This window comes from Enhydra lutris, unplaced genomic scaffold (assembly GCF_002288905.1).
Source record: "Enhydra lutris kenyoni isolate GAN:26980312 unplaced genomic scaffold, ASM228890v2 scaffoldscaffold15, whole genome shotgun sequence".
NCBI classification, from domain to species: Eukaryota; Metazoa; Chordata; class Mammalia; order Carnivora; family Mustelidae; genus Enhydra; species Enhydra lutris.
Genome location: NW_019154099.1, coordinates 25,817,476 through 25,845,250, shown reverse-complemented (window position 1 = coordinate 25,845,250; position 27,775 = coordinate 25,817,476). Strand labels below are relative to the sequence as shown.

The 27,775-nt window shown below is 37.0% G+C and overlaps 1 protein-coding gene across 2 annotated transcripts in view; it reads left to right on the top strand.

Annotated features, from left to right (window-relative positions):
* The window catches only part of LOC111147077 (kelch like family member 1), a 388,136-nt gene that overhangs the window by 339,245 nt on the left and 21,116 nt on the right, over positions 1-27,775 (top strand). For both annotated transcript variants that reach the window (XM_022502961.1, XM_022502960.1), the window contains one exon: positions 15,496-15,708. In XM_022502961.1, the coding sequence (XP_022358669.1) occupies positions 15,496-15,708 (213 nt within the window). The remainder of the gene's footprint in view (positions 1-15,495; positions 15,709-27,775) is intronic.

Below are 27,775 nucleotides of genomic sequence, written 5' to 3'. Positions count from 1 at the left end.
TTGTTTTTGGAACACAATTTACTTATTTTTCCTAGAAATCACAAGTCATAAAATACACATTTTTTAAAAGTATCAATTGCTTAAATAGTAAGATGTTCTTATGTTATGAAAAGACTTCTTACCTGTGCTCTGTTGTTCTTTGTTTTGTTTTCTATGTACTCCTTGTGATTTGTCCTGTGACAGGCCATTAAGTCTTAATTTCTCTCATGGTCAGTATGTTTAATTGTTCTCAAAATCCTACTCTCAAATATTTTGTTTGAAGTTTAATTAACATCCATAGCCACTAACGTTTCATATTAGATGAGAAAGGAAAGATGGAGCAGAATCATGGAAAGGCAAAGCAAATTGCTACCTGTCAATTCAGTTTCTTTCTTTTTTTTCTTTTTTTTGGTAAGCTACATTTCTGTAGCATAGTTATGTGTATCAAACGTTCTAACTCTCTACTAGTATTGTCTTCAGTATCAAATAATATCTATCTATACACATTCCTGCTGGATTCTTTTTGGGTACAGTTAAGAAAAATCCAGAGTCCTACTATCACTGATGCTTTAGAAAACCATTGTGTAGGAGAGTGAAAAGAGTTAAAATTATATGCATCTCTTCAATGCACAGTGGTAGAGTGCTATGTAAAAAGTGGTTAGAGGTGCTCCTTCAATAGCTTCCAAGTTATATGGAAATTTGTCAGAAGAGGAAATTGAAGCTTAGCTCCTCCTTCCATCTCATCTCATTTGAAAATTATCTAAAGGAAAATTCTTACAATTGTTTCTATGTGAATTAGATACATCCCATTCCCCACTCCTCTCAACAGATTCTTAAAAATTCTGTTACCAAAAAAAAATATATATATATATATATATATATATAAATATATATATCATATATATAAATATATATATGATATATATATTTATATATATATATATATATAAAATTCTGTTACACCTTTTAATAGCAATCATAGGAGATGTTTTTTCATTTGTGTTAATATGGTCATTTTACTCAATAGAGAATATGTATTATTAATAACATTTTCTCCTATATTTACCTTTTCTTTTATTTTTTTTTTAAGATTTTATTTATTTATTTGACAGAGAGAGATCATAAGTAGACAGAGAGGCAGGCAGAGACAGAGAGAGAGAGGGAAGCAGGCTCCCTGTCAAGCAGAGAGCCTGATGTGGGGCTCGATCCCAGGACCCTGAGATCATGACCTGAGCTGAAGGCAGCAGCTTAACCCACTGAGCCACCCAGGCGTCCCTTACCTTTTCTTTTAAAAGAACTATTTTTCTTTAAGCATTACAATATTTTTACTTAAAAAGCACTTATTTTGGAGATAGTAAAATTTCACATTACTCAACATTAAGTATATTTTTTTAAAAACTTTCTTGCAAGCAAATCTATTCACGAATAGTAAAACTTACCATAATAAAATGAATATTTCTCTTGGATGCTAATGTCCATAATTCCTGGGCAAGAAAGCATAGGTCTTTTTTGCCTTTTTGCTTTTCCTGTTATTTATTTATAAGAAATAGTCCATTTGTTTATTAGTGACTTTCCCTTACCACTTATATTTGATGCTAATGGATTCATTCCTTGCATTCTTTAGAAAATGTATATCTCATTGATAGAGCAAATCTGTTCAACAGAGATGACAAATATCTACTCCTTCATTATCTTATTCATTTGCTGCATTATTCTGTTATGTATTCTGTAACATACATGCACCTCTCTCTATTAAAGTTTTAATACATTGCTTATCTTATTCTAGATCCCTAATAATTACCTTACATTATAGCTTTGTGAACTTTCCCTAATACTTTACTTTGAAATATCTTAATATATGTGTATTTTGTTACAAATCTTCTCCAAACTCAATCAGAAAAGGGTGGGATAAAAATCTAGCAAATCAAATATTTAATGGACAGTTTTATACACATTTTCACATGTTATTATAACTAAATTATCTTTCCACTTTCTTCTAATGCACCCTTCAAGTTGGCTTTTAAATTGGCTATCCACGGAATTCATTATTTGGATTGTTTTTCTTGTCCTTGTATTTTTTGGTCAGCTAGGTTATGTAATATCTTAAGAAATCCTCTTTTACTCTAATACCATTCTTCATAACAAATATCACAGTGGGATAGCATTTAATCTTAGTTTTTATTCTTGAAATTGTCACATTTTAAATGAGTACATTTTTTTCCAAATTTAAGCCTATTCTACAAAAACGTTTTAAATGATTTAAGTTTCAAACAGTCTTTTTCCTTTAAAATCAAAATAGTATAGCTCTCTTTTGAGTATCTTTTTTTTCTCCTGGGTGTGATTTAATGACCTCAAAATTCTGTGGTTTGATGACTCTCTGTTAATGTCTAGTTGCTTTTCCTGTTTTACTCAGAGAGAAACATAATTACTAGAAAGTGGCCTTTCACGCTCAGACCCGTAGCAGAAAATTGTTTCAACATCACCTTCTGACAGTTGTTTATCTTTTTCTCATCTCTACTGACATGATTTTTTCCTCTTGTTTGCTTTCACATCTCACTAATGTGTCATGGTAACCTGACTGTTGCCTCTCTAAAGATTGTTTTGAACAATTCTCCCAATTAAGACAAATAAAAGCCAGTGAACAGCCCTCTTAAGTTTAGATTCTTTATGACACCATTTGTTATAGAAAAATAAGAAATTGGTTCCTGAGTCACCTGAGTGGCTTGGTGGGTTGAGTCTGCCTTTGGCTCGGGTCATGATCCCAAGGTCTTGGGATGGAAGCCCTGCCTCAAGCTCTCTGCTCAGTGGGGAGCCTGCTTTTCCCTTTCCCTCTGCCTCTTCCCTCCCTCATGCTCTCTCTCTCTCTCTCAAATAAATAAGTAAAATCTTTTAAAAAAAAGAAAATAAATTGGTTCTTGGCTTAAAATTAATGAGTGTATTCTGATAAATTCAAGGGCAAAAATTGTATCAATTTCATGAAACATTTTGGTTTAGTCTCCCAATAAGACAGAGTAAGCTAAGTGGTAGATACGTCATATGCCAGCACAGCCAACAGACTTACTTGATAAATGGAAAAAAAACAACAAAACAATGGGTAGACATTGTGCTGTGGTGATTGGCCATACAAAACCTTAGAATCCCCAGCTATCTGTACCAGTGATTCTTTTTGCTTTTTCTTTGCTTTCTGCTTGATTCTTTCAAACTTTGTAGCTAATAGGTCATTCTGTTTGCTTCTCTTTATTTCCTGAGTTAGTTCAAAAAGCAGATACTGATACTGCCTAAGCACATCCATAAATTGGTTTGAATTTTAATAAATGTATGTGACAGACCCTTGAGAACCTACAAAACAGACAAAAACAGCGGGGTTTGCTTCATGATTCACTATGGCTAAACTGAGTCCGCTTATGCATTCAAAACCTCATGTTAATAATACTCATGGGGCAGTAGCAATTTCTGTGCAGCCTGAAGCTTATACAGCTTGAAGAATCATAAGAGGAATCAATGTCTGTTGTTTTCTCCAGTATGTCCCAATATCTGGCACAGTAATTTAAGCCTTAGGGCCTGTCATTTGCAAGATGCCTTCCAAGAAAGAGCCTATTTTTTTTAATTCAAACTTTGATATTCTTTTTCTTAAAGATGGAAACCCAAATTGTATAACTTTTTTTATGAAAAGCAATTTGTATTAAAATTGTATTATCTTAGAGTCACGCATAAGGGGAAAAAAAAAAAAAACGTGTGTTTGCTGAGTCCCACTTGGGACTAGTAATACACTCTGGAAGTTCATCATTTCTCTCCTGGGGTAGGGAATATATGTGTGTGTGTGTGTGTGTGTGCGTGTGTGTGTGTGTGTGTATGTATATATGTATATATATGTGTATATGTATATATGTGTGTATATGTATATATATGTATATATGTGTATGTGTGTATATATACGTATATGTGTGTGTGTATATACATATACGTGTATATACATATACGTGTATATGTATATATGTGTGTATATGTATATATATGTATATATGTGTATGTGTGTATATATACGTATATGTGTGTGTATATATACATATACGTGTATGTATATATGTATACATATATACATATATACATACACACACACACACACACACACACACACACACACACATATAAGACTTGATTGATTTAACAGATTTCCAGAAAGTGGGGGAGCACTGTATTGACAAGGAACAATCTGTGTCAAGTTTCCAAGGGTGAAAAGCAAAGGAGGAAAAGTTAAGTTTGACTGTAACATGAGAGACAGTGGCCCCAAGGACTGGATAGAAAGGCCCCAGGATATACAACAGTTTATCTAAGGTAAAGCTGTTATTAAAAAGTCAGAAAGGACAGTGATGTGGTTGCATTTTAATTTTATAAAGATCACTCAGGCCGAAGAATAATTGATAATTTTTTGAGGAAACTATAAAGTTATTGGAGTCTCCTCACACTAGTAGACTGGATATAATGCATCCCAAGAGTTCAAAGGGGCTATTTGATAAACCATGCCTCAGAACTAGAATGCAGAGCAACAGCAGATAATTCATTTGGGCTCCCTATTGAGCATGGCCGCTGCCAGATTCTCCTCAGTCTGGAATTCAGTATCTTTTAGGGGTGAGACTTTCTCCAGTCTCTGCTCTTCCCAGCTGCCTTAGAGTCGTCCTATGTCCCAGTCATACTGAATCACTCAGATCACTGGAACAGGGCAACATGGTCCAAACAATTGTTTCCTTTCACAGACTCTCTACTTCCATTTCTTTTTCATTGTTATTTTCCCAATAACTTGTGGCTATGCATTGTTCACTGTCCACTTAAATTTTCTCCTCAGATTTGTACCTGATCTGTGGATACCTCTGAAATCTTTCCAAAGTGACACAACTTCAGCCTAACACAACTCAGGTTCTCTTTGTGCATTAAATGCCATCTGGCAAGGGCAATACTAAAAGGATTCAGTTTATTACACTTGAGAACAATAATGTCAGGAAGTATTAAAAATACATTAAGATTTTCCTTTACCTAAATAAAATGTAAATGACACCGTTTATATATTATTTTCCATTATCTGAAGCCTAGTTTAATCTGTACCATTCCATCAACTTTTTTTTTAACTTCACCCATTTAAAATTAATCTTTCCTTCTTTTGTGACCCCAAGACACATGATTAATACTTTTCTCTGCCTTTTTTTTTTTAAGATTTTATTTATTCATTTGACAGAGAGAGAGAGAGAGATTACAAGTAGGCAGAGAGGCAGGCAGAGAGAGGAGGAAGCAGGCTCACTGCTGAGCAGAGAGCCCGATGCGGGCCTCGATCCCAGGACCCTGAGATCATGACCTGAGCCGAAGGCAGAGGCTTAACCCACTGAGCCACCCAGGTGCCGTTTTCTCTGCCTTTTGTCAAAATTTTAATTCAGGGGGCACCTGGGTGGCTCAGTTGTTTAAAGCCTCTGCCTTTGGCTCAGGTCATGGTCCTGGGGTCCTGGGATCGAGCCCCGCATCAGGCTCTCTGCTCAGCAGGGAGCCTGCTTCTCCCTCTCTCTCTCTGCCTGCCTCTCTGCCTACTTGTGATCTCTGTCTGTCAAATAAATAAAATCTTTAAAAAAATTTTTATTTCAGGGGAACATAGATGCTTTTTCTTTGATAGATTCCACAGATGAATCACCTTTTCTCAAGAATTGGAAACCAATACTTGATTCATTTAAAAAAAAATACACACACACACAAACTAAATATGTACAAACATGTACTGGCCACCGTGATATATTAAAGAAAATAAAGCAAACCTGCCCTCACAGAGCTTACATTATATTAGAGGAAAACTGGAAACATCAAAGGAAGGAAATGCAGACTTGTAATAGGTGTAGGGTGGGAGCTGGCTAGGAAACATGAGGATGGAGGGATGAAGGAGGGAGAGACCATTCCTGCCAGGTGTTAGGTTGGTATTAGGTTAGTGAATTCGACCAAGTTTTGGAGTGTGGTTAAATGACCTAACTCAATATGCATGTTTACAAGTAGAGGTTTCTTTAGAAAGAACAAGCACGTTCTAATAAATAAAGGTAAGTATTTGCTATCAGATTTCCCCACGCAACCTTGCTCACCAGCCATTTTACAATGTCAGCAACTCTCAGACTGCACTTGCCACATTTCAGTCTACGGCCATACCACCCTGAACGCGCCCGATCTCGTCTGATCTCGGAAGCTAAGCAGGGTCGGGCCTGGTTAGTACTTGGATGGGAGACTGGTTATTTAAAGATGGTAAACTTAGGACCAAATCTGTCCTAATATAAAAAGGAGAGCTGTAGAAGGTTTGTGAGAAGGGACTCTTTGGAAAGGAATTTTATATGCGGTACAGACTGACTAAGATTATGTAAATCAGTTTATTAGGGAAGAGAAGGAAGTGTAAGAGAGCAAGATGGGGCAGAAGTTGAGCAGTGACACAGTATCAACAGAAGCCTTAACTAGTTCTCTAAGGAGCTCCAAAAGTTGGATTACCCTTCAGAACACTCCTAAATTCAGGCAAAAGGGCTGGGATTTTATAACGGTCCTAGGATGTGACCACCTGCGCAGAGGGCATGCCCTTGGCAAGGCAGCTATCTTCAGTCCAGGCGATCCCTGATGGGCTCTGAGAGCTGAGGACTGTTGGCAGCATTCTTACAACCGAGAGTCCTTCATTCCTGACAGAGATTCTGGTCAGCACATCAGAGCATCTATGGAAGAACTCAAATCCATGCAGTGCCCTGGATGTCCTTGTCTCAATAAGTATATATCAACATGGGAGATGACAGGAAGGAATAAAGAAGGGACAGCATACATTTTTTAAAAAAATTCCTCTTGATGGAATAAAGGAGTTTTAATATCATAAATACACTAGTATAAAACTGGAATTTGGTTTTCCTATTAAATTGAGTTTCCTTAGATTATTGGTCTAAACTATAAACAAAGGTTTTTCTTTAATCTGCCTAGAAAAAATATGTTTCTATATTTGTCTTTATTAAGCCATTGGTTACTTAAAGTTGAATCTTTTCAATATTAAAAGAGCTAAGTTTTTTGTTTTTTGTTTTTAACAACTATGTAACCCTCTGCATTTGTCTTTAGAATCTCTTACTGCCACCTGGGCTAAATAGATCATCATTAAGTTCTGTGATGATCTGTAATCTTATTTAAGCACGTGCTTTAAAACCTCATGATATTTCACAAACTTCCCCAAATTCAACTTCTAAATGAAGTATTTTGTACTAAGCTTATTTTTTTGGGACATAAAATTACATGGGAACCACTGTCAAATAAGTGATGATAATCCTTCTTAAGTTTTATTTTATGGTTGAATGCTATAACTCTTCTAGAAATTATACAGAATCCTTAAGGTTTTAAAAGATTCTGGTATAACTATTATCACTTGCAATTTTAATTATTAAAGTGTTGTATGTTACAGAATTCCATTGTAATGACAAATACAGGTCTCTGTTACCTTTAAGATCACAAAACTGAAGTAAGAATTTCTGGAACTAATGGAAAATCTGTATTCAAAGAGACTCTTGTTTAGAACATTGCTGGTTCTCTACTGTTTGCTCTTCCAGATTTAAGGCTATCTATGACTTACAGAAATTTGGAAAATATTTCTTTGTAAATAAATATGAAACATTTATCTTTTTCATCCTATGATCCTTCCAAAATTAAAAAAAATTCTCAGTGTGTATTCTTATATTTTCATGACAATGTATTTATTTGCATAAGTTCAGTAAGTCTGATCTCCTTATGACAAGACACAATTGGAAATACTGGTTATTTTACCAAGGTTTTGAGTCATCAGTCATATTTTAGGGAGATGTTCATAGACTCAGATATGACCAGATAGTTTTAAGGAGCTAAGGCTGACTTTATGGAACCAATGAAGCCCCTTAGAAAAAATTGTCCTGGTACTTTGTTTATAGGACTCTGAGCAGCCTTACCAGGAGAGTAAAGAAGGTTACCTCCTGGCATATACAAGAACCTCAGGATATTTTGGGAATTTATAGAAGAGAGGAATTCCCCAAATATATAGGTATTATGGGTAAAGCCTGATGGTAAGTATTTGGCTTGGCTTCTTAGCCTTGAGAGACTGTTATAAGTTCATTAGGAAATTCCTTACAAGCATTTCCAGTAAAGCAGACAAAAGAAAAGAAAACAAAACAAACAAATGAAAAAAAAACCTATATGGCCAATCACTATTCTTATTGTGCTTATGTAAATAATGAAGCCAAGTTTGTTAAAATTGGGCTTATTTTACAAACAAATTAGTTTTAATTTGGCTATCTTTGGAAATGAGGATGATTTTAGAGAGAAATTATGTTTCATGCCTTTATGGATATGAGATTCTAGCTCTTGATTAGCTTAGAGTGTTTGTTGTTTGCCTAAAAAATGACTGGATCCTGAATTCTTCTGGTTTTCTCAAATATCTGACAAGACTCTCCAAACCAATGTTTCCAATTTTTTTCCCCATTCTCTTGACTTGAAATCACCAAGAACTAAAACTGCTCTATTTTTCCTGAAGCCGTGGAAACTGAACCTAACAACTTGAGGTAAACTTTAGAGAAAAATTTCCACATGGCCCATGTTAGATGATCTTCATGCCTATTGCTGTCTAGCCACTCAGAAAGATCACCAGAGACCCACAGATAACTGAGTAAGTTTATTCCAGCCATCCTAATTAGATGGATCTACCATTGGAAAATCCAGACACTGAAATGTTTATGGATGGAACAGCTTTACGGTGAAGACAATGAAGATCTGAATGCAATGGTGACCCATCAGCTGTTGTCCATTGTTGAGGACACCAGAAATTATACCGTTCAATTTCCCAAAAGAACATTTAGGCAGATCAAGCTGCCAAACTGGCAGTCAATACAAAAAGCCCAAAGCTCTCTGTAATGATTTTAGTACCAGACATAGATGTAACAAAATAACAACCTCAGTTTTCCTTGGTGGACCTCAGAAGAGCTAAGAAATGGGGTTTGGACACCATTTTGGCATTAAAACCAGCTGGAAATACATTGATTCCTTATCCCAAAACATCTTTTTTTTTTTTTTTTTTTGTAGATTTTTATTTATGTATTTGACAGAGAAAGATCACAAGTAGGCAGAGAGGCAGGCAAAGAGAGGAAGGGAAGCAGGCTCCCTGCCGAGCAGAGAGCCTGACGTGGGGCTCGATCCCAGGACCCCAGGACCATGACCTGAGCCGAAGTCAGAGGCTTAACCCACTGAGCCACCCAGGCGCCCCTCTCCCAGAACATCTTACAGAAGAAATGATTAACCATATTCACCAAAAGCATCCATTATGAGTATGATGCTATTCTTCAATGGATCTGGAATTATATTGCAGATCCCAGTCTACAGAGAACTGTTCAAAAAATGTGACCCTGCAGTAAAAATAATCCTAAGACTGGGCTCTCACCAGCTCTAAAATGTATAAAACTTATGTGGGGGTCTGTTATCAAAGGAGCGAGACTGAGACAAAGTGAAAGTTATGCAAAGCTTTATTCTATGCCAAGCATTAGAAGTCAGACTGACCAGCCAGGGCTGCTTCCGAAGAGAGCAACCCTGTCCTGATCTCACAGGCTGGTTTTATAGGGCATAACCACAGACCCAAGGTATGTGGCTTCTATTGTTAAGGTGTTTACTCCCGGAATCGATACCCGGAACCAATACCAGGAACTACTCGGCCGTTTATTCCCAGAATGAAGTCCGTGGATGTAAACAACAATATGGCTACCTAGGCAATATGGAGTCGCTCTGGCTAAGCAGGCCCTAATAGTTAAACAGGTTTTAACATTAAATTGGCTCTAATGCTTAGAGGCACTGAGCCTGGAGAAGGGTGGCAGGTAGCTTGATGCCATAAACAACAGGTGATTTTTAGTATTTGCTAATATTTGTAGATCCCTCTGCAAGCTGGTTTGAAGCCTTACCAAGACCTTCAGAAAAGGCCTCCAAAACTGTCAAAACAGTCTTAAGCAAAATCATTCCTAGATTTGGATTGCTGTTAATAATTCAGAGCAACAATGGAGCAGCATTTGTGGCAAGAGTCACACAGGCAGGGTCCCATGCCTTGGGCATTCAATGGAAATTACACATTTTCTGGAGAATCTACCCAACTGGGGAAAAAAAACATGGCAAAGATATGCCAAGAAAGCAACTGAACTTAGGAAAAACTTCTTGGGTAAGAGTGGCCCCTAGAAGCAGGCTTGAATTAAGTTTCTATGAAATGTTATATGGAAGGCTCTTTCTACACTCGTTCATGACTTAGAAGTCCCTATTAGGGAACTGGATACTATCAGTTACATTCAGTATAGCAGGATGATGTACCTTAGAGATGTGCCCTTACACCTCCTGAATCTTGGAGACTTGGGGTTATTAAAGATCTGGAAGAGCAAGCACCCAGAGTACCAGCTCCAACCTTGTTGGACAGGACCTTATGAGGTGCTACTAACTGTACTTTCTTCAGTGAAACTACAGAGAATTAAGCCATGGATTCATCACACTCAAAGGACAAGAATCCATAGGTTTGCTATACTCAATCAGCAAAAAAAAAAAAACATTGAAAAGAATGCTGCTTGTTCCAGCAAGCCTCTGATGGACCTGAAACTACAATTTAGGAGAGGTGGTCTGAAGAAATCAATAAGTACCACAAGCTCCTTGGTTATAGCAAACTTCCCCTGAGGCCCTAGATAAAATACAGTGATAACCAAAGTACAAAAACTTTGGTAATATAGAATGTTGGGTTTCAACCTGGAATTAAATGTCCCATTCTTCTAACCCCAATCTTCCCTCCATTTCAGCAGAAAGGGTCCATCATCCCAATTCCCTCAAGAATGAGGAATGACCAAAAGACAGTGGAGATTAGAACTAGTAAACAAAGAGTTAATGGGACAAATCTCAGGTGCTATTTTTAACCAGATCTTTTTCATCTGCCTTTAAATTTCCCTTACTCTACGTCCTAGAAGGGCAGACTTGAGGCTTGCCCTCCTGTCTCCTCATTGGTTGCCTCTAGAATAAACCTTTCCCTTGATGCATACTCCATGTTTCAGCGATGGTCTTTGCCATGGCATCAGGCAGAGGGACTTGAGTTTGATTACAGTCATCCCAAAGTATGCACTATTGATAAGGTATGACAAATATTAAATAACTTTACCTAGGATACAGATTATAAACAATGTTAATTTTCTGGGAAAAAGAAAAAGTGGGACCAGAAAAAAACTTTCTAGTAGAGATACACCTGAATTGATCGAGAGATGAATGAGAGGTATCTAGCCTATGCAGGAAAAAGGTATCTAGGTAGAATGCACAGTGGCAAAATAGGGCTAGAAAAGACCTAGTTCTGTGTCAGAAACTTCTAATTGTCTCCTGATACTTATTCACTCCTTTTTCTATGAAATATAAATACTCACTGGTTAACTAAGCATATGGCCACCTAAAATAAAAATAACATTTTGTAGCACCTTATCAAATACTTGTTGCCATTAACTAAGTTTGGTCAGTGGTATAACAAAAGTGAGATATGCAACTTTTTAAAAGATGATTTACTTAATTTTATATACTTCTGAGTGTAGTTTATATACATTGCTACATTAGTTTTCAGCATAAAAGGTAATTATTTAATTTCTCTATGTCATTTAATGCTCACCACAAGTACAGCTATTGTCATCTTACAATGCAATTACAGTATCATTGACTAGATATCCTATGCTGTACCTTTATTCTCATGACTTATTCCATAATTGGAAGCCTGCGTCTCCCCTTCCCCTTCACAAATTTTGCCTCCACCCCCTTTCCTTCTGGCAACCCTTAGTTTGTTCTCTGTATTTATAGGTTTGATTTCTGCTTTTTGTTTATTAATTTGTGGAATCTTAAAAAAAAAAAAGAAAGAAAAATATTCTTAAAGGGAGAGGGTGCACTCCTTCCACTTTTCCTTTGTCCTGTTGTCTGAACTGTAGTGGTGACAGGTAGGGCTACCTTCAGCCTTCAGGACAAGAGTGTTTGAGGAGAATTCTAGAATGGAATTTTAGCATTTATGTACATTTTCCAAGTAAGAAGTGCTGCCAACATTTTCCACACTGCCTGCAAGGATATTTGTAAACCAAACAGCTAGGAAGATAGAGACTGTGTCTTTCTTTGGGGCAGAGAACAGATTTGTCCCTTGACCAGAATAATAAAGATAACATCTCCCTTCAGAGCAAAACTTGGGCAGCTTTGTTGACAGGTTTCTTTAAAGAATTAGCATTTTTTCAACTCAGTGTTCCTCAGATGTGAGAAAGGCCAAGGCCCACTGCACGTGCAATATTTACGTGAGCCTTTATTGTCCTATTGAGCTTTGAGGTAGAGGGTGGACAATAAGAACCAATGTGAACTTGAAGATCATGGTGCTTAGTTTGCTGTGAATAATAGCAATTGTTCTCTGACCTAGGGGTCTCCTGTCTTTCTCCAGCATCTACAAAACTATGATGGACTAATTTCTTAGATTTCAAGTAGTAAAAAATATTCAGATTTCTCACAATTCTTTTTTTTTTAAGATTTTATTTATTTATTTGATAGGCAGAGATTACAAGCAGGCAGAGAGGCAGGCAGAGAAAGAGAGAGGAGGAAGCAGGCTCCCCACTGAGCAGAGAGCCCGATGCAGTGCTTGATCCCAGGACCCTGGGACCATGACCCGAGCTGAAGGCAGAGGCTTTAACCCACTGAGCCACCCAGGTGCCACTATTTCTCACAATTCTTGACAAAGGGTCATATTTCTCAGATGATATGTTTTAAAGTGAAAACAGCCTGGGTCTCATGCTAGCCCTTTTAAATACATTTGAACCCATATCCTAACTAGTACAGGATTTGTTTCCTGAAATTGCTATATTTTATTTTCTAGAATATGAAATGCGTGACACTCATTTAGATGGGCACATGGCAAGTAGGTCTCAAAACACCAAGACCAGGTCACTAAACTTGAGGTAAAATTCATCTGAGTGTTGAATAAACACACAAGTCAGGGAAAGTAGTGGGGAAGACTGATTCTTGCTCTTCTCAGCAAAATTCAGAGGAGTTCAGTTAAATCAGGGATCTTCCCGATCTCACATTATCCACAGCAAACTGAACTATGTACCTGATGATTCCTAAGAATGTTATTTCTCTGTCCTTTTCTCATCACCTCAGAATGAAATTGCAGGTCTGCAGCATGGCATCAATGCCTGTGTTCTCAGCCTAGTCTTTTCATCTACCGCTGCATCTCTCCTTTCCCCTCTTCCATAACCCCCCTTCCATCAGTATGACATACCTGCCACTCTTTATTTATCACCTGCTATGACCTTTCTTGCCTCTTGTCTTTATACATAATGTCTTCCCTGTATGTGATGCTTTCCCCCACTTCTTCATCTTACAAATTTCCACTCATCTTTCAACTTTAAAATGTCACGTTTCTTTTCTTGCTGTGAAATTGTCAGCTGCCACTTCCTATCTTGTCAGTGCATTCACATCTACCATCAGACTCTTCTCTGCTCCTCAGGTTCTCAACATCTCATTTTTCATTGTAGTGAAGCAAAGCAGGGAATCAACCTAAGTTATGATTAAACAGCTTATGAAGGGAGATCTGAGAAAATAATTGTACATGAAGTTATATGCATACATTCTAGCATTTATTCTAACTGCTTGAGAGTATATTGTTTCTATCCTTTGGTTATTTTTAGAACTTTAACTATAATTATAGTAACAGTTATTATTCATTTTTTCATTTTAATTCTTAGTCACTTAGCAAATTTATGTTTCAGAATAAGTGGATTAGAGCTAATGTTAGCTGATTCCATATTATTTGTAGAGTACACAATTTTCAGAATCTTTCAAGTATTAAGATACATCTATTAGTTTTAACAGTGGATTCATAGAGCAGTCCAAGAGGACACTACTATATTTTACAAAAATTACATTTTTATCATTTGTTTTTTGAAGCTCATTTTTGAGGAAAAATTCAATGCATTTACTTTTGTCAAGTAATTCTGCCTTAATATTAATCACTATATTAATTGCTGTAGTTGCAACTGCATTGTTCCTCTGTAGCCTATATAATACTATATAGTCTATATAGAAAGACATTAAAAGGGACATGTACCAAATGAAAGAACCCACTGATAACATAGCCTAGGCTTTCATAAGTAATTTATAAAATAAGAGCTACCATACATCAAACACGTATGTTACAAAAGGGATTGTCAAATATTATGTCATTTTTATCAAGGCATTATATAAATTTCTTTTTTGTATAATCCCTGTGTTACTGGATTTTATTAATGGAGAGTTCACACAGAAGAAAGAGACTTACTGAATAGTGGTTTGTAATAGACATAATTATATTAAAGAAGTCATTGATGTTGTAACTTGTGAACTTTACAGGAATATTTAACTTCCAAATAAAAGGCTATACTAATAGGCTCAATATTTGATTTCTAAAATGTAAGCAATATGCTTAATTATCATTAGTTTCTATGTACATTTAGCTATATATTGGTATATTAGCATTTTAAACGATTTGGGGGAAAGAAAATATGGGATATATTATTGCACAGAAATACTCCATTAGCAATGCTGGGTTCAGATAAATCAACACTGTAGTTTATAAATGTAATGTGTATACATAAAATACATAAAATACATAAAAGAGCAGCTTGACGTCAACAATTCCCTTAAAACGATAGAAGAATAAAGGAAACTTTTCTTATATATATATTATGTACCAGGAACTGTGCAAGATGCCTTGTGTGAAGATACTTACTCAATAAGTAAGATTACTGCAAAAAAAAAAAAAAACATTTAAATTTTAATAATACTTCATGATTATAGCATACTTCTTTTGAGTTAGATCTTCACAGAAATAAATGAAGCTCAGATTTCATGAAGTGTTTAGGATGACAAAAACTTCTCCGTTTCATTTCTGGGTGCTTCTGTAAGTTAAACTGTCCAATACATGTTCTTTAAAATGTTCCTCTTGATTAATTTCAACTTACTGAAGATTGAGTTCTGGTAGATAACTGTGAGTAACCAAGCAAAGAGGCATTACAACCATAAAGCACACACTTGGGCGGTCAGAAACATTTTATCACGGCAGGCTTTCAGAGAAACATAAACAGCTTTTAAAAAAAAGTCTCTAGGATTTGAAATCAGTTTAAACATCATATTTTAGTTACTAAATTATATTAGAGCATGCATTTGCAAATCTAAGACCTGCGTGGTCTTAATCTCACACCCTTGACTTTATATACTAAATAATAATATCTTCCTATGCATTTACTTCAACTTAATACTATACATTTCAGTTTCTATTTACCAATATATTAATCGTAATGTCCACTGATAAAGCAAAAATTCCACATCTAATCTTATTAACACACATGTGAGACTCATATGGTGATAGAAAATTTATTTTTAAAAGACTTCTTTTCTACATTTTTGTCATTCAAACTATAGTATTAAATCCTATTTTTCTGATTGTGTTTTTAGGTTATATTCAGTTGGAGGTCGTGATGGAAGTTCCTGTTTGAGTTCAATGGAATATTATGACCCTCATACAAATAAGTGGAACATGTGCGCTCCAATGTGTAAGCGGAGAGGGGGTGTTGGAGTGGCCACCTGCGATGGGTTTCTCTATGCGGTAGGAGGTCATGATGCTCCTGCTTCAAATCATTGTTCCCGGTTACTAGATTATGTAGAAAGGTAAGATCCAAGGTCCCAGTTATACTGAGAGAAATAATGTAAATTATACTGATGCCTAATTCAAGTGATTATAAAAACTGCATAATTTAAGAAGGGTAAATTCTGCTTTTTAAATCTCTTCTGTGTCTTTATCCCACTCCCCCGCCCTCATACACACATGCACAACACTTTCATTCTTCTTTTTTTTTTAATCTAAATTCCAGCATAATTAACATCCAATGTCATATTAGTTGCAGGTATATGATACAGTGATTCAACAATTCTGTATATTACGCAGTGCTGATCAAGATAAGTGTACTCTTAGGACACTTGTGGCTCAATCTTTTAAGCATCTGCCTTTGTCTCAGGTCATGATCCTAGGGTCCTGGGATCGAGCCCCACATCGGGCTCCCTGCTCAGCAGGGATCCTGCTTCTCCCTCTCCCTCTGCTGTTCCCCCTGCTTGTGCTATCTAGCTCACTCTCTCTCAGATAAATAATAAATAAAAATCTTTAAAAAAAAAGTATAGTCTTTTTTTTTTTCTTTTAGAGAAAGGGAGGGGAGATAGACAGAGGGAGAAAGAGACTCTTAAGCAGGCTCCACACCCAGCATGGAGCCTAACATGGAGCTCAATCTCATACCCTTGAGCTGATGACTTGAGCCAAAATTAGGAGTGGGCTGCTTAACCAACTGAGCCACCTAGGTGCCCCAGGATAAGTGTACTCTTTTTTTTTTTTTTAAAGATTTTATTTATTTATTTGTCAGAGAGAGAGAGAGAGCGAGAGTGAGCACAAGCAGATAGAGTGGCAGGCAGAGGCAGAGGGAGGAGCAGGCTCCCTGCTGAGCAAGGAGCCCGATGTGGGACTCGATCCCAGGATGCCGGGATCATGACCTGAGCCGAAGGCAGCGGCTTAACCCACTGAGCCACCTAGGCATCCCGGATAAGTGTACTCTTAATCCTCTTCACTTATTTCACCCCATTCGCCTCCCCCTGATAACCATCTATCTGTTCCCTATGGTTGAGTTTTTTTTTTTTAATTTGCCTCCTTTTTCCCCTTTGTTTTGTTTCTTAAATTCCACATATAAGTGAAATCATATGGTATCTTTCTCTGATTGGCTTATTTAGCTTAGCATTATACTGTCTATACTCTCTAGCTCCATCCATGTTGCTGCAAATGGTAAAATTTTGGTCTTTTTATGGCTGAATAATATTCCATTATATATCTATGTGTGTGTGTATGTGTGTGTGTGTATGTATAAATATATATCATATATATATCATATCATATCTATGTATCATATCTTCTATATTCATTTATCTGTTGATGGACACTTTGACTGCTTGCATAATTTAGTTATTGTAAATAATGCTATAATAAACATAGGGATGCATACATTCTTCCAAATTAGTGTTTTTGTATTCTTTGGGTAAATACCCACTAGTGTGGTTATTGGATCATATGGCAGTTCTGTTTTTCTCCACATCTTTGCCAACATTTATTGTTTCTTGTGTTTGATTTTAGCCATTCTGATAGATGATATCTCATATATGAGGTGATATCTCACTGTGGTTTTGATTTACATTTTCCCAAGGATGAGTGATGTTGAACATCTTTTCATGTCTGTTGTCCATTTGTAGGTCTTTTTTGGAGAAATGTCTGTTCATGTCTTCTTACCACTTTTTAATTGGAATTTTTTTTTTTTTTTGGTGTTGAGTATTATAAGGTCTTTTTTTTTTATTAAATTTTATTTTTTTTATAAACATATATTTTTATCCCCAGGGGTACAGGTCTGTGAATCGCCAGGTTTACACACTTCACAGCACTCATCATAGCACATACCCTCCCCAATGTCCATAATCCCACCCCCCCAACCCCCGTCCCCCCATTAACCTTCAGTTTGTTTTGTGAGATTAAGAGTCACTTATGGTTTGTCTCCCTCCCAATCCCATCTTCTTTCATTTACTCTTCTCCTACCCCCTTAACCCCCCATGTTGCATCTCCTCTCCCTCATATCAGGGAGATCATATGATAGTTGTCTCTCTCCGATTGACTTATTTCGCTAAGCATGATACCCTCTACTTCCATCCACGTCGTCGCAAATGGCAAGATTTCATTTCTTTTGATGGCTGCATAGTATTCCATTGTGTATATATACCACATCTTCTTTATCCATTCGTCTGTTGATGGACATCTAGGTTCTTTCCATAGTTTGGCTATTGTAGACATTGCTGCTATAAACATTCGGGTGCACGTGACCCTTCGGATCACTACGTATGTATCTTTAGGGTAAATACCCAGGAGTGCAATTGCTGGGTCATAGGGTAGTTCTATTTTCAACATTTTGAGGAACCTCCATGCTGTTTTCCAGAGTGGTTGCACCAGCTTGCATTCCCACCAACAGTGTAGGAGGGTTCCCCTTTCTCCGCATCCTCGCCAGCATCTGTCATTTCCTGACTTGTTCATTTTAGCCATTCTGACTGGTGTGAGGTGGTATCTCATTGTGGTTTTGATTTGTATTTCCCTGATGCCGAGTGATATGGAGCACTTTTTCATGTGTCTGTTGGCCATCTGGATGTCTTCTTTGCGGAAATGTCTGTTCATGTCCTCTGCCCATTTCTTGATTGGATTCTTTGTTCTTTGGGTGTTGAGTTTGCTAAGTTCTTTATAGATTTTGGACACTAACCCTTTATCCGATATGTCATTTGCAGATATCTTCTCCCATTCTGTCAGTTGTCTTTTGGTTTTGTTAACTGTTTCCTTTGCTGTGCAAAAGCTTTTGATCTTGATAAAATCCCAATAGTTCATTTTTGCCCTTGCTTCCCTTGCCTTTGGCGATGTTCCTAGGAAGATGTTGCTGCGGCTGAGGTCGAAGAGGTTGCTGCCTGTGTTCTCCTCAAGGATTTTGATGGATTCCTTTCTCACATTGAGATCCTTCATCCATTTTGAGTCTATTTTCATGTGTGGTGTAAGGAAATGGTCCAATTTCATTTTTCTGCATGTGGCTGTCCAATTTTCCCAACACCATTTGTTGAAGAGGCTGTCTTTCTTCCATTGGATATTCTTTCCTGCTTTGTCGAAGATTAGTTGACCATAGAGTTGAGGGTCTATTTCTGGGCTCTCTATTCTGTTCCATTGATCTATGTGTCTGTTTTTGTGCCAGTACCATGCTGTCTTGATGATGACAGCTTTGTAATAGAGCTTGAAGTCCGGAATTGTGATGCCACCAACGTTAGCTTTCTTTTTCAATATTCCTTTGGCTATTTGAGGTCTTTTCTGGTTCCATATAAATTTTAGGATTATTTGTTCCATTTCTTTGAAAAAAATGGATGGTACTTTGATAGGAATTGCATTAAATGTGTAGATTGCTTTAGGTAGCATAGACATTTTCACAATATTTATTCTTCCAATCCAGGAGCATGGAACATTTTTCCATTTCTTTGTGTCTTCCTCAATTTCTTTCATGAGTACTTTATAGTTTTCTGTGTATAGATTCTTAATCTCTTTGGTTAGGTTTATTCCTAGGTATCTTATAGTTTTGGGTGCAATTGTAAATGGGATGGACTCCTTAATTTCTCTTTCTTCTGTCTTGTTGTTGGTGTAGAGAAATGCAACGGATTTCTGTGCATTGATTTTATATCCTGACACTTTACTGAATTCCTGTACAAGTTCTAGCAGTTTTGGAGTGGAGTCTTTTGGGTTTTCCACATATAGCATCATATCATCTGTGAAGAGTGATAGTTTGACTTCTTCTTTGCCAATTTGGATGCCTTTAATTTCCTTTTGTTGTCTGATTGCTGAGGCTAGGACTTCTAGTACTATGTTGAATAGCAGTGGTGATAACGGACATCCCTGCCGTGTTCCTGACCTTAGCGGAAAAGCTTTCAGTTTTTCTCCATTGGGAATGATATTTGCGGTGGGTTTTTCATAGATGGCTTTGATAATATTGAGGTATGTGCCCTCTATCCCTACACTTTGAAGAGTTTTGATCAGGAAGGGATGCTGTACTTTGTCAAATGCTTTTTCAGCATCTATGGAGAGTATCATATGGTTCTTGTTCTTTCTTTTATTAATGTGTTGTATCACATTGATTGATTTGCAGATGTTGAACCAACCTTGCAGCCCTGGAATAAATCCCACTTGGTCGTGGTGAATAATCCTTTTCATGTACTGTTGAATCCTATTGGCTAGTATTTTGGCGAGAATTTTTGCATCTGTGTTCATCAAGGATATTGGTCTGTAGTTCTCTTTTTTGATGGGATCCTTGTCTGGTTTTGGGATCAAGGTGATGCTGGCCTCATAAAATGAGTTTGGAAGTTTTCCTTCCATTTCTATTTTTTGGAACAGTTTCAGGAGAATAGGAATTAGTTCTTCTTTAAATGTTTGGTAGAATTCCCCCGGGAAGCCGTCTGGCCCTGGGCTTTTGTTTGTTTGGAGATTTTTGATGACTGTTTCAATCTCCTTACTGGTTATGGGTCTGTTCAGGCCTTCGATTTCTTCCTGGTTCAGTTGTGGTAGTTTATGTCTCTAGGAATGCATCCATTTCTTCCAGATTGTCAAATTTGTTGGCGTAGAGTTGCTCATAGTATGTTCTTATAATTGTCTGTATTTCTTTGGTGTTCGTTGTGATCTCTCCTCTTTCATTCATGATTTTATTTATTTGGATCCTTTCTCTTTTCTTTTTGATAAGTCTGGCCAGGGGTTTATCGATCTTATTAATTCTTTCAAAGAACCAGCTCCTAGTTTCGTTGATTTGTTCTATTGTTTTTTTGGTTTCTATTTCATTGATTTCTCCTCTGATCTTTATGATTTCTCTTCTCCTGCTGGGTTTAGGGTTTCTTTCTTGTTCTTTCTCTAGCTCTTTTAGGTGTAGGGTTAGGTTGTGTACCTGAGACCTTTCTTGTTTCTTGAGGAAGGCTTGTACCGCTATATATTTTCCTCTCAGGACTGCCTTTGTTGTGTCCCACAGATTTTGAACCATTGTGTTTTCATTATCATTTGTTTCCATGAATTTTTTTCAACTCTTCTTTAATTTCCTGGTTGACCCATTCATTCTTTAGAAGGATGCTGTTTAGTCTCCATGTATTTGGGTTCTTTCCAAATTTCCTCTTGTGATTGAGTTCTAGCTTCAGAGCATTGTGGTCTGAAAATATGCAGGGAATGATTCCAATCTTTTGATAATGGTTGAGACCTGATTTAGGACCGAGAATATGATCTATTCTGGAGAATGTTCCATGTGTACTAGAGAAGAATGTGTATTCTGTTGCTTTGGGATGAAATGTTCTGAATATATCTGTGATGTCCATCTGGTCCAGTGTGTCATTTAAGGCCTTGATTTCCTTGTTGATCTTTTGCTTGGATGATCTGTCCATTTCAGTGAGGGGAGTGTTAAAGTCCCCTACGATTATTGTATTATTGTCGATGTGTTTCTTTGATTTTGTTATTAATTGGTTTATATAGTTGGTTGCTCCCATGTTAGGGGCATAGATATTTAAAATTGTTAGATCTTCTTGTTGGACAGTTCCTCTGAGTATGATATAGTGTCCTTCCTCATCTCTTATTATAGTCTTTGGCTTAAAATCTAATTGATCTGCTATAAGGATTGCCACTCCTGCTTTTTTCTGATGTCCATTAGCATGGTAAATTCTTTTCCACCCCCTCACCTTAAATCTGGAGGTGTCTTCGGGTTTAAGATGAGTTTCTTGTAGGCAACATATAGATGGGTTTTGTTTTTTTATCCATTCTGATACCCTGTGTCTTTTGATTGGGGCATTTAGCCCATTAACATTCAGGGTAAGTATTGGGAGATATGAATTTAGTGCCATTGTACTGCCTGTAAGGTGACTGTTATTGTATATTGTCTCTGTTTCTTTCTGATCTACTACTTTTAGGGTCTCTCTTTGCTTAGAGGACCCCTTTCAATATTTCCTGTAGAGCTGGTTTGGTATTTGCAAATTCTTTCAGTTTTTGTTTGTCCTGGAAGCTTTTAATCTCTCCTTCTATTTTCAATGATAGCCTAGCTGGATATAGTATTCTTGGCTGCATGTTTTTCTCATTTAGTACTCTGAATATATCATGCCAGCTCTTTCTGGCCTGCCAGGTCTCTGTGGATAAGTCTGCTGCCAATCTAATATTTTTACCATTGTACGTTACAGACTTCTTTTCCCGGGCTGCTTTCAGGATCTTCTCTTTGTCACTAAGGCTTGTAAATTTTACTATTAGGTGACGGGGTGTGGACCTATTCTTATTGATTTTGAGGGGGGTTCTCCGAACCTCCTGTATTTTGATGCTTGTTCCCTTTGCCATATTGGGGAAATTCTCCCCAATAATTCTCTCCAATATACCTTCTGCTCCCCTCTCTGTTTCCTCTTCTTCTGGAATCCCAATTATTCTAATGTTGTTTCGTCTTATGGTGTCACTTATCTCTCGAATTCTCCCCTCGTGGTCCAGTAGCTGTTTGTCCCTCTTTTGCTCAGCTTCTTTATTCTCTGTCATTTGGTCTTCTATATCACTAATTCTTTCTTCTGCCTCATTTATCCTAGCAGTGAGAGCCTCCATTTTTGATTGCACCTCATTAATAGCTTTTTTGATTTCAACTTGGTTAGATTTTAGTTCTTTTATTTCTCCAGAAAGGGCTTTTATATCTCCCGTGAGGGTTTCTCTAATATCTTCCATGCCTTTTTCGAGCCCGGCTAGAACCTTGAGAATCGTCATTCTGAACTCTAGATCTGACATATTACCAATGTCTGTATTGATTAGGTCCCTAGCCTTTGGTACTGCCTCTTGTTCTTTTTTTTGTGGTGAATTTTTCTGCCTTGTCATTTTGTCCAGATAAGAGTATATGAAGGAGCAAGTGAAATATTAAAAGGGTGGCAACAACCCCAGGAAAATATGCTTTAGCCAAATCAGAAGAGATCCCAAATCGTGAGGGGGGAGAAAGGGGATAAAAAGAGGTTCAGAAAGAAGAAAAAAAAAAAAAACCAATTAAAAAAAGAAAACCAGTAAAGAAAAAATATAAAAAGGAAAAAAAGAATATATATATTAGATAAACTAGTTAAAAAACGTTAAAAAAGGAAAGGGTAAAAGTTAAAAAAATTTAGCAGAAGAAGAAAAATAAATTGAAAAAGAAAAAAAAATTAAATTAACTGCAAGGCTAAAGAATCATGGGGAGAAAGCCATGAGTTCCGTGCTTTGCTTTCTCCTCCTTTGGAATTCCGCTGCTCTCCTTGGTATTGAAACTGCACTCCTTGGTAGGTGAACTTGGTCCTGGCTGGGCTTCTTGTTGATCTTCTGGGGGAGGGGCCTGTTGTAGTGATTCTCAAGTGTCTTTGCCCCAGGCGGAGTTGCACTGCCCTTGCCAGGGGCCGGGCTGAGTAATCCGCTCGGGTTTGCTTTCGGGAGCTTTTGTTCCCTGAGCGCTTTCCGTAGAGTTCCGGAGGGCGGGAATGAAGATGGCGGCCTCCCGGTCTCCGGCCCGTAGGAGCCGAGAGCCCGGGGCCCCACTCCTCAGTGCGCCCTCAGAGAATAGCGCCGATTTACTCCCGTCACCCTGCCTCCGGCCGTGCTCCGAGCTGACCGAGCCTGCGACTGGTTCAAGGTAACCCCGAGCTTAGAGCTTACTCCTCGGCTCTGTCTCTGTAGCCGGCTTCCCTGTTCTAATACCTGTAAGCTCTGCAACACTCAGACACCCCCGATCCTTCTGTGACCCTGTGGGACCTGAGGCCACGCTGACCCTGTGTGGGCTTCACCCCGGTTAAGCCTCTGGAGCGATGTCCCTCAGCGGAACAGACTTTTAAAAGTCCCGATTTTGTGCTCCGTTGCTCCGCCGCTTGCCGGGAGCCGGCCCCTCCCCCCGCGGTTTATCTTCCCATCGCTTTGGATTCACTTCTCCGCCAGTCCTACCTTTCAGAAAGTGGTTGATTTTCTGTTTCTAGAGTTGCTGTTCTTCTTCTCTTCGATCTCCCGTTGGATTTGTAGGTGTTTGCAATCTTTAGATAAGCTATCTAGCTGATCTCCCGCTACCTGAGGTAGTCTCAGCCTGCTACTTCTCCGCCATCTTGACTCCTCCCCCCTTATAAGGTCTTTATATATTTTATATACTAACCCTTTGTCAGATCTGTCATTTGCAAACATTTTCTCCCATTCAGTAAGTTTAGGTCTTTTAGTTTTGTTGATGGTTTTCTTTGCTATGCAGAAGCTTTTTATTATTATGTAGTCCCAATAGTTTATTTTTGCTTTTGTTTCCTCCACCTCAGGAGTAATAACTAGAAAAATGCTGCTACAATCAATGTCAGAGCAATTACTGCCCATGTTCTCTTCCACGATTTCTTATGGTTCAGGTCTCACACTTAGGTCCTTAATCCATTTTGAGTTATTTTTATGTATGGTGTAAGAAAGCAGTCCAGTTTCATTCTTTTGCATGTTGCTGTCTGATTTTCTCAATACCAGTTGTAGAAGACACAGTCCTTTTCCCAATGCACATTCTGGTCTCTTTGTCAAAGATTAACTGACCATATAATTTTGGGTTTATTTCTGGCCTTACTTTCATTCTTTTTTGTTTTGTTTTTTTCCATGCTTTCTCCCTCCTACTCTCTTTCTTATGTCCCTCCTTTTTTCCTTCAACTAATATTTAAAACCCTGTTAGTTTTTTCACAAGAATTTAAAGTAAGATTTTAAAAGATCCTTTAAAACAGTTTTAAGTAATTTATTTATAAATACTTGTTATTTCTCTTTATAAAGATTAAATATTTTTTTGTTCTATTCATCCTCTCTTATTCTACTACTCCCTTCAAACTCTCAAAGGTGAATTATGGACTGTGTTTTGTGTCAAAATGGAAGACAGACTTTCTTAATGGAAGACAGACTTATTACAAGTCTATTTTCTGTAATCCTGGTCCTCTTTTAATTATTCCTAAAAATGCCCAAGTTCACAAAGGTCTGGAGTGGAAAGTCACCTTGGCTTTAGGCTTGGTCCAACAACCCAAACACTTCCTGGCATAGTTATAGCTAAATTCTCTCTAAGGGCTGTACATCACTTACAACTATTACATTGTGTGCAGTAAGGATTAGAGAATTAGTGAACCCTAGGATGATATTTCTTATTACATAAAGATACATGCTGATATATAGGGAAGTGAGACTAGGGAATATTCAGGTCAACTGTTTTATCGGTTGGGATAGAATAAGTAATTCTCCTGTACTAACTTCAAAATTCTCTGTGACTTAATGCCATAATTTTTTCTGACTAATGTTACATGTCCATGACAGATCCATGATGTCATTGCTCTGTTACTCAGATTGGCATATAAGCTACAATATAAGCACTGCTGGTATCAAAAGGGAAATGTATACATTGTTCACAGATTCCTGAAGACTCCACATGCCAGTAATATAATTCTCTTTTCTTCATACTTTGGCAAACCAGTTACATGGCCACATAAAACTCCATGAGGGTAGGATAACTTCTATATGGGAGAAAAACAAGAGATATTTGGTGGATTGCAGTGATGAGCATAACAATTTTCCTCTTAACATTAAGAAACCACATCCGTCATATTCATGTTTACAAGTAGTACAGTCAATGGCAGAAAAGTGCTCTTTTATATTGTTCTAAGGATAGGTGATGGTTTTTGCTGAGAATAAGGCCATTGGCAAGAGATAGCTTTTAGTAAACAGACTCTGTTCAAACTTAAACCACTTCTTGAATAAAACATATTTAATGTTATTGCTACTATGTGAAATGGACTGTAGATATATGGCTATCTAAGCGCAAGAGGAAAGCATTACACTCAATACAGTTTCACTTCAACATTCTCTCGTCCAGTGAAATTAGGAACCACAGGTGTTATAGTGTGGACAGTGGTCAGAGTCCAAATAAATAGATGTATGCTTTTATTTACACAAACATGAAATAATTCATTTAAAAAATACTGCTAATAGACTGACAGCTCATTCACATTTTCCTCTGCTTAATTCTTGGAAAAATAGCAAGAAAGATTAATATGATGTGGCTCCTATTTTTACTATATATCTTATATAAGTGTTATGAATGAAATGATATTTCATTTATTCTCTTTTAACTATACTGTATAATGTATTGCAATGTTGTTTGTGAACAGAGGCATAAATAATTTAGTCTAGGAGTACATTTATGATGCAAAATTAGACTTAAATAAGCATAGCTATTTTAAGTTATAGGAGTAGTGAGTATGCACAGCTTAAGTAATGCAGAAGCACACAGCATTATCATGATTCTTATCCCAGCTCACATTATGTGTCAGATTAATAGCATTTTTGAGCTTTCTGCAACATATATTATAAATTGATGATTTCACATGTAAATCATCAATAAATCAAGGTACATAATAGTACTCTGTAGAATTATTTTACACATGTAATGTAAAGACTATTTTTCAGTATATAACCATAGGAAAACAAACTATTAGGAATAACAAGTAGTGTACAATGGTATCTATTATAGATCAATAGAACAAATTTTATTGTAGGACAATGATTTCTCATGGAAACATAAAGGTATTATATAAGAGTGCTGTTAAAGTACAGTTATATAAGACATCAAAAGTTATAAAGTGTCAGGCTGTCTTGAACACAAAAAATACTGGCTCCTCAAATCAGAGCAGGAAAGATGGCAAGACCTTGGCAAAGATAAGGAGTTTAGAATAGTTGATGGAATGGTGAATAGTAGTTTTGCAGCCAAGCCTCACTCTAATAAGAGCATCTTAGTGGACAAAATCAGTGTCCAAAAGATGCAGTAAGTTCTAGATGCAGAATTTCCCAGAGGGTGCAATCCATTAGACAGAACATTTATCTATTTTACTTACTCTACAAATATTATTTTGCATATATTTTTCACTATGCTAACTCAAGCTTAAAACTTACTAGGAAAAAAGAGACAGATAAATAATTAGAACTTCAAGATCACAAATAAAACAGAAAACCAAGCAATGGATCAGAAAATATGTTCAAAGGCATCAGTACCACTGCTGGCTAATAATAGATCAAGACCACCTTTGACCTCAAATTTGCATCCCAGTAATAAGGCCTGCAGGAGAGGGATATCCAGATAATAAGAGCCTTCTAAATCTGCTTTTGTAATATCCACTTTTGCTTCCTCCAATTTATTCTCCATATAGTAGCCAGAGAGATCTTTTCATAATGCAGATTTGACCAGAAAGTGCAATAGAGTTTTTCTTTGTACCAATTATCAATATTATTATGAAACATTACTTAAAATTTTTCAAGACAGCCAGGATTCATGTGCTGGTGATGATCTAGATTAGTTTATTCACCCTTATACTCCTTCAGTTGGCATAATTCTTGGTGCAAAGTAAGTCCTCATCAAGCACTTAGTAAATCAGGTAGAAAAACAGATCTCAAATTTCTCACAGGGAAAGGCATCTGGAGATACACTGTACATAGGAAGTTATATAGATTAACAGAGAGATGGACAGATAGATAGAAAGAAAGGGAAAGAAAGAAAAAAAGGATTCATGAAAGGATGGAAGAATAAGAATGGATGGGTGAATGGACTGATGAAAAGACATAGATTTTTTTAAATTTTTCTATTTTCATGTGAATGCCCATTTCCATCATTATAGATGAAGTATCAATGATTCACATACATACATTTTAAGCATTTATTGGGTAGGCACAATTTTTGACAAGGCCTAAAATATTAAGCAACTTTTCAGACATAAATTAAAAATTATATCTTTATATCTAATCTAAACACTATTAACAAATAAGCAGGTGTGAATTTTTTTTTTTTTTTTTAGATTTTTTATTTACTTATTTGACAGAGGGAGAGAGATCACAGGTAGGCAGAGCAGCAGGCAGAGAGAGAGGGGGAAGCAGGCTCCCCGCCAAGCAGAGAGGCTGATATGGGCCTCGGTCCCAGGACCCTGAGATCGTGACCCAAGCCAAAGGAAGAGGCTTAACCCACTGAGCCACCCAGGCACCCCGAAGTTTTTTATGTTACTTAAATATAAAGCTTTTGTTCAAAGTTTACCAAAATTCACACACTGATCATATCAGAAAAAGTCATCCAAAATAAAAATATGTAATTTTCTG